Consider the following 12644-nt stretch of genomic DNA (forward strand, 5'->3'; position numbering starts at 1 on the left):
CCTTAGTATGAGGTTAGGGTAGAACCTTCTCCAACCAAGTCACAGATGCACACGGAATTCCAGGGCTGGCAGGGGGGTCGATTTGTTCATACTGGCAGTGATGTGCTGTTTGTTGTCTTCTGGGGTAATAAACACCCCAGGGTGTTCTAAACATGTAGTTGCCCAGGAGACACAAAGCACTTGTTAGTTGCTTTTGCTTTCCATCAAGTTGTAGACAGGTGACTAATTTCGGGACAGCGGGAGGTGGGTGGTGTGTGGAGTGTATGTGTCTAGGTGTTGCACGTCAGCGCATCCTGTCCTCTTTTATTTTTCCTTTGTGCTAGGGAGCAACTCCGGGGATCCCCGCTAAGCGGCAGCTTCACCGGCTCTGGGTTTTGATTCCTGCTTCCGCGCCCGGACCACTAAGAACTCACCAATCACACCCCCACTACACCCACCGGGCAGAAGCACACCGCGGGCGCCCTCCTCCCAGGACGCACGCCATCCACGGGACACAGCCCCCGTCACGCCACGCCCACCCCCTTCCCGCAGGGGACACGCTCAGCACACAGCGCCCCACGCGTGCCCCGCCGCACCTGCGCGCGCACTCCAGTCTTCCATCTCCTCCCCCTTCTCCCTCCCTCCCCTCGCTGCGATCCCCCGCCCATCACCCCTGCCCCGCCCCCTCCTCCACCTTAGTCGCCCCTCCCTTCTCCTTCCCCTCCCTTACCCCCCCCACCCCCGCCACGCACGTGAGCTGCCTGCCTGCCTGGCCTCACCGCCCAGCCCCGGAGTGCGTGTTCTCTCCAACTGCGCGGGGCGGCCACCTGCGGGCAGGGCTGCCGCAGACAGGGCGGTGGGAGGGGGCGGGGAGGAGGCGTGGGAGGGGTGAAGTAACCAGCAGGTAACAGCCAGAGGCCCCAGGCCCCGCCCCTAGCCGGTGCCCTCTCCAGCTAGCCTGGAAACCCCGCCCCGCCCCCGGCCCGGCCCCGCCCCGGCCCCGCCCCCGGCCCCGCCCCCGGCCCCGCCCCCGGCCCCCGCCCCGCCCCCGGCCCCGCCCCCGGCCCCGGCCCGCCCCGCCCCGCCCGGCTAGCCCTCTGCCACACCTACTTTTCCTCTTTGGTGTCCTCTGATTTGTTGTGATGGCAGGCATCTGCACAACTTCCACGCGGTTGGAGGAAGGGGGTCGGAAGGGGAGGCCGCAGCAGGCGGGAGGTGGTGCCTGGCTCCCTCCGACCCAGAAAGCGCATTTCCTCTTGTTAGGCTTGGCCCAGAACTCCTTTATACTGGAGGCTGAGCTGGCACTGCAATTAAGGAAGCTTCAGTGACCGGGGAAAATGGCTGAGTACTTAAGGCTATCCAACTCCCTGGTGCTCATCCGCTTGCAAAACCCGCCTGTCAATGAGCTCAGGTAGGTCATGGGCTCTGCCGCGGGGAACAGCGGGTCCTACAGGCCTGTGCCTGGCTCTGGGGGTTTGCACCCAGCACGGACTGGCTGAAATGGACACAGATAAAGCAACTGGTTTGTACTGGGTCTTTTCACTTGGGTCATCTCTGCAGATAAGTCACATTCCTGTGTGGCCCAGACAGAGGCTGACTGATGGTGGAACCAGGCTGTTTCAACAAGTTGTGCCAACTTCCTGGTAAACACTACTAGCTTGCATCTATCTGTGTTGGCTCATGGACTCTCAATTCCAATGGTCCAAATTCCAAGTTTGGCCCTAGATCCAGCCTCATTCCTCTTCTTGAAAGCAGGCTGCCCTTACACTGTGTGGCTAAAAACTGTAGTTTTCAGATAGTAACTTGGTTATTTGGTTTCAAAAATAAAGTAAGCTACAGCTGGTAAAGCTATTGTTGGAGTAAAGTAGACTTTGCCAGAAAACCACACAGACATCCAGGTATAAAGAACAAAGAAAAGGTTTATTGCCAGTAAAGGGACAGAGAGAAGGGCCAGCTATTGTCACAGGTGATTTTTATAGCCTCTGAGATTTTGTCCATCTTGCTGCCTTATATGGTTAAAGTGCTCCAAAGGAGTGCCCTCTCAGGTACCCATATGACCTGTGAGGGGGATCACATAAGGGGATCTTGCTGCTTTATATGGTTATAGCTATCCCAAAGTAGAGCCCTCTCAGGATAGGGGTAGAAGCTAATCATTTATTGCTTTTACTAAATGGGCCTGGTGTTGCCTAGGAAAGAGCATGTTAACTAACCTTTGGCTAATAACTATATAAGTGTGCCTGTAATGGAGCTTGAATATAGGCCTCTGCTCTCCATTTCTGTTTGTCCTGCATAGGAGGTTTTCAAAATTCCCCACGATAAAAGAGGAGGGGTTGGTTAGAATGGGAAAGGCCATTGACTCTCATACGCCTGTTGCCTCGTCCATTATGCACAAGGAAATTCTGTTGACTCTGCATAAGGATTCCACATCCACAATTCAGCCAACCATGATTAGAAAATGTAGTTATGTCCAGGACACTTGAGTCCCTAATGCGCATATACTAATTCTATATTCTCGTCACCATTCTCTAAACAATGTAGCATAATAATTATTGAAGCAGCGTTTACATTTTATTGGGTGGCATGGAGTACATGGTATGTATAGATTATATGCAAAAATCGTGCTATTTTATATAAACGACTTGAACATATGAGGATCTTGACAAATCCCCACAGATACTGAGGCTTAACTGAAGATGCACTTTGGATATGACATTAGGTAAATATCCAGAGTTAGTTTTTAAGATCAGACTGGTTTCTCAACCAGTCAAAAGCCAGAGGATTGGTTGATTTTTTTGGTTGAAAAGTAACTAGGGGAAAGGTAAAGGTTTCTTTATTCATGGAAGTTAAACAAATATTTGATAGTCTTAACAGTATGACTTTTATAGAAATTTGCTTGTTGTTGTTATACTATAGAACAGATTTTTGTGCATCTTAATGTTCCTTCCTTCTTGTTTCTCTTTTTATGTGGGTAATTATCTCTCCCTATTACTGAGAGATTCTTGCTTAAACAATTCTTTTTTCCTCGAAGATACTATGAATCCTTCATTGCTACTTTTATCAACCATGTTTCCTCCCATTCCAATGAGTCTAGGGTCTTTCACAGAGTAAGACTGATTACTACATCTGTTTCTCAGAACAATAGTGTTCACATTTTATGTGTGTGTGCCTGTACTGGGGCTTGAACTTAGGGCCTTGCTCTCTTCCTTGGCTTTTTCAGTCCAGGGGGTGCTCTGCCATTTGAACCATGTCTGCACTTTAGTGTTTTGATGGTTAATTAGAGATAAGAGTCTCACAGACTGTTCTACTTGGAATGGCTTCAAATCTTAAATCTCAGATCTCGGCCTGCTGATAGGAATACAGGCATAAGACACGAGCACCCAGATTCTGTTCTCATATTCTAACTTCGTAGCTCACTCTCTTTATTATCAGAAATGCTTTGACCTCCACAAAAGGGTTTAAGTCTGTATACTTACCATTTTCCCCCAGACTCCAATCCCAGATATCCCTTCTTCCATCCTTACCAAATTTAAATTCTCCAACTTCTGTTATTGTAATTGTGTGTGTGTGTGTGTGTGTGTGTGTGTGTGTGTGTGTGTGTGTGTGTGTGTGTGTGTGCTAGCACTTGAACTCAGGGCCTTGCTCTCTGCCTTGGCTTTTTCACTCAAGGCTAGTGCTCTACCACTTGAGGCATAGCTCCACTTCTGGCTTTTTGGTGGTTAATTGGAGATAAGAGTCTCATGAACTTTCCTGCCTTGACTAGCTTCAAACCTCAGTCCTCAGATCTTCAGCCTCTTGAGATGCTAGGATTTAAGGGACGAGCCACTAGTGCCTGACAATGTTAACATTTTTTTTTAAAGAAGACTGTGATCCACATAGTAAGAATCTTCATGTTTTACATGTTAACTGAAATCATACGTATACTGTCGGGGTGTCTGGAAGGATGCAGTTCAGACAGAAGAGTGTTTATTAAAAGAACCTCATCGCTATCCTGCATCAGATGTGGGTGTGCAGAGAGAGAACTAATGGCAGAGAGAGATTTTATAGGGAAGATGAGAAGGAGGTATGACTGGATGAGGGAGTGACCTCAGAGCCTGGGGAATCTCCCACTGCCCCAGGTGTGCCAGTTGCCTGGATTACAGGTGGTGGGTGGGGACTTCTGAGGAGGACCATGTGCAGTTTTGCATGGAGAGAGGACAAAGGGGAGGGGATCTACATGTTTTTTCCCATGGAAAGAAAACAAATGAAAGGAGCATCTTTCCTAGAAAGACCTAACATTCTAGCCTTTAAAAAAATTGTTGTCAAGGTGAAGTACTGAGGGGTTACAGTTACATACCTAAGGCAGTGAGTACATTTCTTGTTGAACATTGTTACCCTCTCCCTCATTTTTCTCCCACTGTCCCTCCTCATATTCTAATCTTTTAATAGTTATAGAGGTGTGTTGACCATCCGTGGGTACTTCCTGCTGACAAGGAGTATCTATCTTAGGGGTAGAAGGCAGAGATGTCATCTGGTCCTGGAGAAGGCAGCAGTAACAGTTCCTTGGTGGTGATTGCAGGCATGCGTCTTTGAATGAAATCTGAAAGAACTCTTACAATGCAGGGGGCCGAACAATAAGACAAGGAAAAAACATTGTTGGAGGGCTCACAAATGGCACATGGAAAGGCAGTCATCCATTCAGGGCTGAAAAGAAAACATTGGATGACTTGGCTAGTTCCTGTCTCCTGATTTCCAGGTGGTCCTGGAGTTGGTTGATCATGTCCCTAGCCACTCCTGACCAATTAATATCTGTGACTAGGTAGGGGAGAGCATAGTGGATGAGAATGACCAGTCAGAAACTGGGGCTAGGTTGGAGTGGATAAGGGCCTGGTAGGAGGCCTTGATCATTTCCTGCACTATAGATGTCTGGACTCTAGAGTATGGATGGGAGACTCACTATAAACTGAAATAGCAGGTAACAAAGGCAAGGAAATAAGTTGCTGTCCAGTTTGAAGAAAGACAGGTAAGATCAAATAGGCATGCTATTTTCTTTTGACTCCTGGGCTATGGTTCATTTTGAAAGGACAAGCACAATGACTCCATTTAGGATCTGACACCATCCCCTCTTATCTGCACAGTTTTTTCCAACTGCCTATGGTTGATTTACTCGTCTCTATGATCCCTTGTCACCAGTACTGCCTTTGTCCGGAGAGAGGCTGGGAGGTTTCTTCTTGCTGCTGGGATTATGTCCCATTTGGCATGCCAGGATGGCATCTTTTTTTTTTTGTGGGGGGGGGGGGTCCGGTTGTGGGGCCTGAACTCTGGGCCTGGGAACTATCCCTCAGCTCTTCAGCTCAAGGCTAGCGCTCTACCACTTGAGCCACAGCACCACTTCATTTTCTGGTGGTTTATTGGTAATAAGAGCCTCACAGACTTTATTGCCCAGGCTGGCTTTGAACTACAACCCTCAGATCTCAGCCTCCTGAGTAGCTAGGATTATAGGCATGGGCCACCAGCACTCAGCTTAGATGTCTTTTTAAACTATACTCCACACCCAGCAGTATGAATGGGAGGAAAAAATATTCTTGGTCCCTGTGGTCTTACCTGCTCCATGGCTGTAGTTCTTTTGGGCAGCTCAGCCTCAAAAAGAATGCTCTATTGGTTAAAGCCATATCCTTTCCTGTTTTTCCTACTTACGAGTGTTCCAAATTTAGCAATAAATAAAACGGGGTAGTTTGTTGGAACGGGAAAAGCCAGACTCTCAGTGGCACTGAGGGAACTAATTTCGGCTCATTCTGAAGGCATCCTTTACCCAGAAGAAATTCAGTCAACCCTGCATATCCTGCAGAGGTCCCCAACAGATAGAAAATGTAGTTATACCGGGTTACTTGAACCTTTATAGTCTTTTGTTGTTTTGTGATTCACTGAACAATGCAGTGTGACAGCTGTTCACATAGTGTCTCTGTTTCATGGGATATTAGGAGGAGTTCAGAAATAATATGTGAATAGGTTATGCAAATATTGAACAATTTTACTAACATATTGGAACATATGAGGACTTTGGTATCCCAAGGGGATGGGGACTTGTCTGAACCAGTTCCTACTAGACAATGAGGGACCACTGTGTATGACTTTTAGTCTTTTTACTGCTGTGTAATGGTTCACAATCTGTTTTCATGATCAGATTTGGTTTCTAATTACCCAGTTGAAGGCCAGAGAATTTGTTTATTTCCTATAAGTGACCAGGGAAAAGTAACTAGGGGATGCTGGGAAGGTGGCTCAGTGGTAGAGCACTTGCCTTGCATGCCTGAGGCCCTGGGTTCGATTCCTCAGCACCACATAAGCAAAAAGAAAAAAGCCGGAAGTGGCGCTGTGGCTCAAGTGGTAGAGCGTTAGTCTTGAGCTGAAGAGCTGAGGGACAGCGCCTAGGCCCAGAGTTCAGGCCCCATGACCAGACCCCCAAAAAAACAAAAACAAAAATAAAAAAAAAACCCACCAAAGTATCTAGGGGAAAAGTAACTATCATACACAAGTCAATCCACCTTATTTCCTTTATTTCATAATGTTTGACTCATCATTAGCTGGTCTTGACATTATGGCCTTCATGTACCTTAGTTGTTTATTTGATAATGTTGCTCTTTCTGTCATTTTCTTATAAACATTTTCTTGGTAGTTTTTCTTTTCTTCTCTTTTATTTATTTATTTTTTGCTAGTCTTGGGTCTTGAACTCAGTGCCTGGGTGCTGTCCCTGAACCTCTTTGTGCTAAAGGCAGGGCCTTACCATTTGAGCTATAGTGCTACCTCCAGATTTTTCCAAGTATTTTATTGGAGATAAGAGTCTCACCGACTTTCTTGCCTTGGCTGGCTTCAAACTACAATCCTCAGATCGCAGCCCCCAGAGCAGCTAAGATTACAGGCATGAGCCAACAGTACCCAGCCCCTCTGTACATGTTTGTACTTCTAATACAGCACACATCAGTGGATGAATGCTTATGTCATATGTGTTTAAATTTATCAGATAATTACTTGTTCAGCCCACAGAAGTTATAAATTTTTTAAATTGTTAATGCAAATGTTAAGTTAGAGCAAAGTAAAATAAATTGATATTGCCTTAAAAGTAGCTTTATTATCCAGATGCCAGTGGCTCATACCTATGGACCCAGTTACTCAGAAGGCTACAATCTGAGTATTGCAGTTCAAAGCCAGCTGGGGCAGAAAACTCCATAATGCTTCTATCTCCTATTAACCAACAAAAGGCCAGAAATGAAGCTGTGGCTCAAGTGGCAGAGCATTAGCTGTGAGCAGAAATTTCAGGGACAGCACCTAGGCCCTGAATTCATGCTCCTCAAAACCAAATTGGTTTATTTAAACTAATGACACTATATTATTGGTTGAATAAAGGATGAAAACCTTCATTACAATAATCTTTTGAGCTTGAGTCCCTTGTGTATGTGTGCTTACTTGTTCAAAATTAGGCAACATAAAACCTCTGCAATGGTAGCAATTTAATTTTGACTAGCTTGCATCATATAATTTCTTTCCTTTTAGTGTGGCTGTACTCCATGGAATAAAAGAAGGTCTACAGAAAGCTACGTCAGACCATACAATAAAAGCCATTGTAATTTCTGGATCCAGTGGAAAATTCTCTGCAGGTAACTAACCCTTTCCCACTGTCTCTAGGATACAGGCACAGACTTTGATCAGTTGTGTACTAGGTGTCCTGTGCATGAGAACTTAGCATAGCAGTTATGGACACTAAAGTGGGAGTGAGAAACATGGTGGGTGATTAGACAGGTCTCTCCCAAGACACCTAAAGAACACTTTTTTTTTATGTTTAGTTTGGCTTTTGCAGGACATTGAAATCTGGGCTTGATGGCTATGCTTCCAACGTTTTTGTGTGTGTTATTTGTGAGATTAAAGGCGATAATCTCACCTGAGCATCCCTGTAAGACTTTAATGTTTAATTCTCAGAGTCTTAAAGTGGAGTTCAGTGTCCTTCTGAGGGGCACCCATCTCAGAAGTGGGTAACCATGCCATGCTACATTGGGTCCTTGTGTGTAAATTAAAAGATACAGCAGGAGTATCTGAAGTGGTAATTCATTGAGTAAGGTTTTACAGTGTCTTTCTTTTTGCTGAATGAATGTATTAAACCCTTTAATAACGCTCGCATGGAAATGTTGGCCTAGTGAATTGGGCCATACCAGAGGTATTTGAGGTATGTTAATGGTAACCTGAAAAATCACAGATGTTGACTTCATGAATATAAATCAATGTAAGTTAATTTGTTATTTCAAATGCAAAATGTGGTGTATTTATACACTTTATTATACACTTTATATTTTAACTCTCACTAACTCCTACAATCCTCCCATTTTCAAATAAGAAAGATTAAAATAAAGTGCCATGATTAACCTGCTCTGAAATGGCTTTCTGACTATTTGGAAACTTAATTTTGAGGCCTAAGATGGTGATGATATTGAGAGATGAAATGAGGCACTGGAAATATGGAGAAATCTGACTATTTGGAAACTTAATTTTGAGGCCTAAGATGGTGATGATATTGAGAGATGAAATGAGGCACTGGAAATATGGAGAAACTGATTTTTTTTCTGGCACTACACCATACTCAAACTTGGAACCTGACACTTTCAGTATTGGCTAGTATTGCATCAATTGAGGCATGCTTCCAACCCTGAATTTTTTTTTTTTTTCGGTTGATCGTAGGGCCTGAACTCTGGGCCTGGGCGCTGTCCCTCAGCTTTTCAGCTCAAGGCTAACACTCTACCACTTGAGCCACAGCGCCACTTCCAGCTTTTTCTGCTTATAGGGTGCTGATGAATCAAACCCAGGTCCTCATGCATGAAAGGCAAGCACTCTACCACTGAGCCACCTTCCCAGCCCCTAACCCTGAAATTTTTTTATCAAGTAGTAGAGAACATGTAATAAGAATTCATGTCACAAGAAAAAAAAAAACATTATTCTAGAAAAAACTTTAGTAATGATCACATTTGACTTAGTGGGCTTATCTGGAACAATAAACTCACTAACTGGAAAATACACATTCTTTTCAAACACATCTAAAGAGTTTAGAAAAGTTAACCAGTACTGGACTATCCACCCTTGTCTCAATAATTTTCACTTAGAATAATATTCTCTGAAAACAATGTGTCTAAAGCTGGAAATTAATAACAAAATTACAAGTAGAAACTTGCTTACATTTATAAGTTAACTTCATTTCTAATCTCTAAATCAAGTGAAAAATCACTATGGAGTTTAAGAAATATAAAACCTGAGGGATGTAGCTAAAGTAAAAGCAGAAAATTTAGATTTCACCTACTTTATAAGAAAGGTAAAAGATAAGCGAGGCACTGGTGGCTCACGTCTGTAATACGAGCTACTAGGAGGCTGAGAATTGAGGATCGTGGTTCAAAGCCAGCCCAGACAGGAATGTCCCTAGGTGTCTTATCTCCAGTTAACCACCAGAAAATTGAAAGTGGTGCTATGTCTCAAGTGGAAGAGCACTTGCCTTGAGCTGAAGAGCTCAGGGACAGTACCCAGGCCCAGAGTTCAAGCCCCATGACCTACAAAAAAAAAAAAAGGTAAAAGATAATGATAATGGGTACAGCACCATATGATGCAGTTAACAAAACACATATGAAAATAGACAAATATAATAAAGTAAGGAAACAACGAGGAAAGAAATACTTAAAAATACTAATGTGAATCAAAAGGATCAACGATGTCAAATATTGGTTCTTAAGATCTCTGAAGAGGTTAAAAAAATGGAAGGCACAATGTACCCAGATTTCCAACAAAGTGAATGTTTTACAAGGAATGATCAGAAAGCTAACACTGTAGATGCTATCATCAAGAAAAAGGATAATGGAAACACTATAAAGGAGGAGACAAATGTAGCTCTTCTAAAATAATACAAGGAGAAATTAAACTCCACATATGACTGTAAAAATGCAATCGGTAATCAAAAATATCTCTCAAGAAATTTCAGGGCGTGCCGGGCGCTGGTGGCTCACGCCTGTAATCCTAGCTACTCAGGAGGCTGAGATCTGAGGATCGCGGTTCAAAGCCAGCCCGGGCAGGAGAGAGACCGTGAGACTCCTATCTCCAATAAACTACCAGAAAACCGGAAGTGGCGCTGTAGCTCAAGTGGTAGAGCGCTCGCCTTGAGCTGAAGAGCTGAGGGACAGCGCCCAGGCCCAGAGTTCAAGCCCCACGACCGACCAAAAGAAAAAAAAAAAAAGAAATTTCAGGGCCAAATGGCTTCACTGTATTATAAAGTGAAGGAAAATTTTGCACAAATGTTCTAGAGAATTAAAACAAAGAAGACTTGCTTGGACTATAATTCCCAGTATTTCAAAGAATAAGACAGTAGGATTGTGAATTCCAGGCTCCATTCCCTCTCTTCACTCTATAATATGACCTCTTTCAAGTATGGGAGAAAGAGAGAGGAAGAGACAGACCGCCGCAGACCGGCTCTGTCGGGACAACGGAGGACACCTAGAGGAGGAACTGGAATAGGTGGGGAGATGGCAAACAGACAACTCACACACAAGAGGAGTGGATGCTGAGTGCGATTTAATGCAGAGGATAACAAGCTTTTATAGCAAAAGTCTCCATAAGAAAGGGCAGAAGGTTACACAATCTTGCTGCATGGCTTCATTTTTGGGTGGTCACCAGCTGGTTGCCTGATAGACGCTTGTTTTCGGCTTATCTCTAAGAAATACAATGGGTTGAGATGTTTGTCACCAATTAACCATTACTTATTTTTATAGAGGCCTTTCTGTCCCATAAGATCTTTCCTGTTCCTTCTTTAATAGTAAGCACCAAGGAAACCTAGATCTAGCAAGTCTCTTAGTAAATAAAAGAGAGTAATAGGAAGTTCTTTCTCCTAAATAGTTATCCCAGCAATTGCCATACATTCTTTCTGTTCTAGCCGAGCCTACAGCTTCTTGTAAATCTCTTACAAACAATTCCTTCTACTAAAGTGACATCGTGAAACCCCCAATAGTTTTGTATTTACTTATGACTTGTCTACTAGCCTCCATAAGAGGGGTTTCAGGGTAGCACTTAACTCTGGTGAGTTAGTCATATTTTTAAGACACTCATCAGATATTGGAGTCGTCAACACTCTTAAGAAAGAGCTTTAAATAAAGGAATGTTGAGCATGAGTAAGTACAATGAGCAGCAGAAACAGTAAAAGATTAATAGGCACTCTTATACAGTGGAGAAAAGAAAAGCAGAAACACATCTTTCCCAGGGGTTTGCCAGCCTTTCCAGGAGTAGGCCTCTTTGAAGCCCTATTCTCCGAGGTAGACTTCGGTGAAGTCCCAATACTCAGAGATAGGTCTCTTTGAAGCCTCATTCTCAGGTCTGAAAGCTGGTTTCCCATGCTAAGCAGACTCCACTGGAGTAGGCGTGGCAACAGACCCTTTCTATATTAAATTTCTATGTGAAATTTCCACAAATTGAGTGTTTTCATATGGCAGAAATCTATTGTTTTGTAGTTCTGGAGGCAGAAGTTTGTATTCCACTCTTCCCCAAGGCATTTGGAAGAATTCTTTCCCTCTTCTTGGGGTGATTGCAATCTGTGGCCTGTCAGTACCTGACTTCAGTCTCTGCTTCTGTCTTCACATGGCCTTTTCCCTATGGCTTCATCTAAATTTCCTGATGCTACATAGACCCACCTCCTTTCCAATATGACCTCTTTTTTTTTTTTTGGTGGTGATGAGGAGGCAGTTGTGGGGCTTAAACTCAGGACCTGGGCACTGTCTCTGAGCTCTTTTACTCAAGGCTAGCACTCTACCGCTTTGGGCTATAGTGATACTTCTGATTTTCTGGTGGTTAACTGGAGATAAGAATCTCATGGACTTTCCTAACTAGGCTCCCTTTGAACTGTGATCCTCAGATCTCAGCCACCTGTGTGTGTCTCATCCTATTGAGATTAAACAGCATTTTCATGGTTATTTCAATAGATTCAGGAAAATACATTTCACAGCATTTGACATGACTTTAAAATATAATTGATTAGTTAACAGATACAGGACTGAATGTTGTGGTTAGACTAACCATATCTATTTTTTTTTTTCAAAAAACATACTTGAAAGAAGTATTAAATTGAAAGCATTCCTTAAGAGAAAAGAAGATGAGAAGACTGATTACAATCACCAGATTTCTATTTCACATTGGATTTGAGGCCCTACCTTGTCTAGTAAGTTAGAAAGGGAAGTTAAAGTAAGTTAAAGGTCTGAAGATTGAAAAGGAAGATAAAACATCCTTCTTCACATGATGTCTTGTTTGTAGAAAAAGAAAATTAATCTATCAGAAATTTGTTAGAATTAAGAGTCTAGTATTTTGGGCTGATGTGAAATCCACATTCAAAAATAATGGAATTTCTGTATCCTGAAATCATTACACTTGAAGTCACACTAGGAGTGATTTCATTACTCAGGATGGGCAGGAGCTAGAGCTCCAAAGCCAGCCTAGGCTATATAGTGAGAGAGACTCTGTTTCAAAAACACAAACAATAGAAAAATTGAAATCACTGTATTCTTATTTGTACCTTAGTTTCTGACAATTGGGGATAATAATCTTCATTATATGTGGTAAGTACAGTATTAGGCTTTGTATGAGGGCCATACATGGTTGCACAGGCCTATATTCTCAGCACTTAA

General features: G+C 43.4%; 1 protein-coding gene across 2 annotated transcripts in view; it reads left to right on the forward strand.

The window, feature by feature from the left end:
• The window catches only part of LOC122097828 (peroxisomal bifunctional enzyme-like), a 65157-nt gene that overhangs the window by 33657 nt on the left and 18856 nt on the right, over nt 1–12644 (forward strand). The window contains exons 1-2 of one of the 2 annotated variants that reach the window (XM_042668438.1): nt 1256–1390; nt 7504–7607. In XM_042668438.1, the coding sequence (XP_042524372.1) occupies nt 1317–1390; nt 7504–7607 (178 nt within the window). In that variant the 5' untranslated portion in view covers nt 1256–1316. Of the gene's footprint in view, nt 1–1255; nt 1391–7503; nt 7608–12644 lie in introns of those variants that run through there. The other variant, XM_042668423.1, reaches the window with a different exon arrangement.

The sequence above is a fragment of the Dipodomys spectabilis genome, unplaced genomic scaffold (genome assembly GCF_019054845.1).
Source record: "Dipodomys spectabilis isolate Male_0828 unplaced genomic scaffold, ASM1905484v1 ptg000017l, whole genome shotgun sequence".
NCBI classification, from domain to species: Eukaryota; Metazoa; Chordata; class Mammalia; order Rodentia; family Heteromyidae; genus Dipodomys; species Dipodomys spectabilis.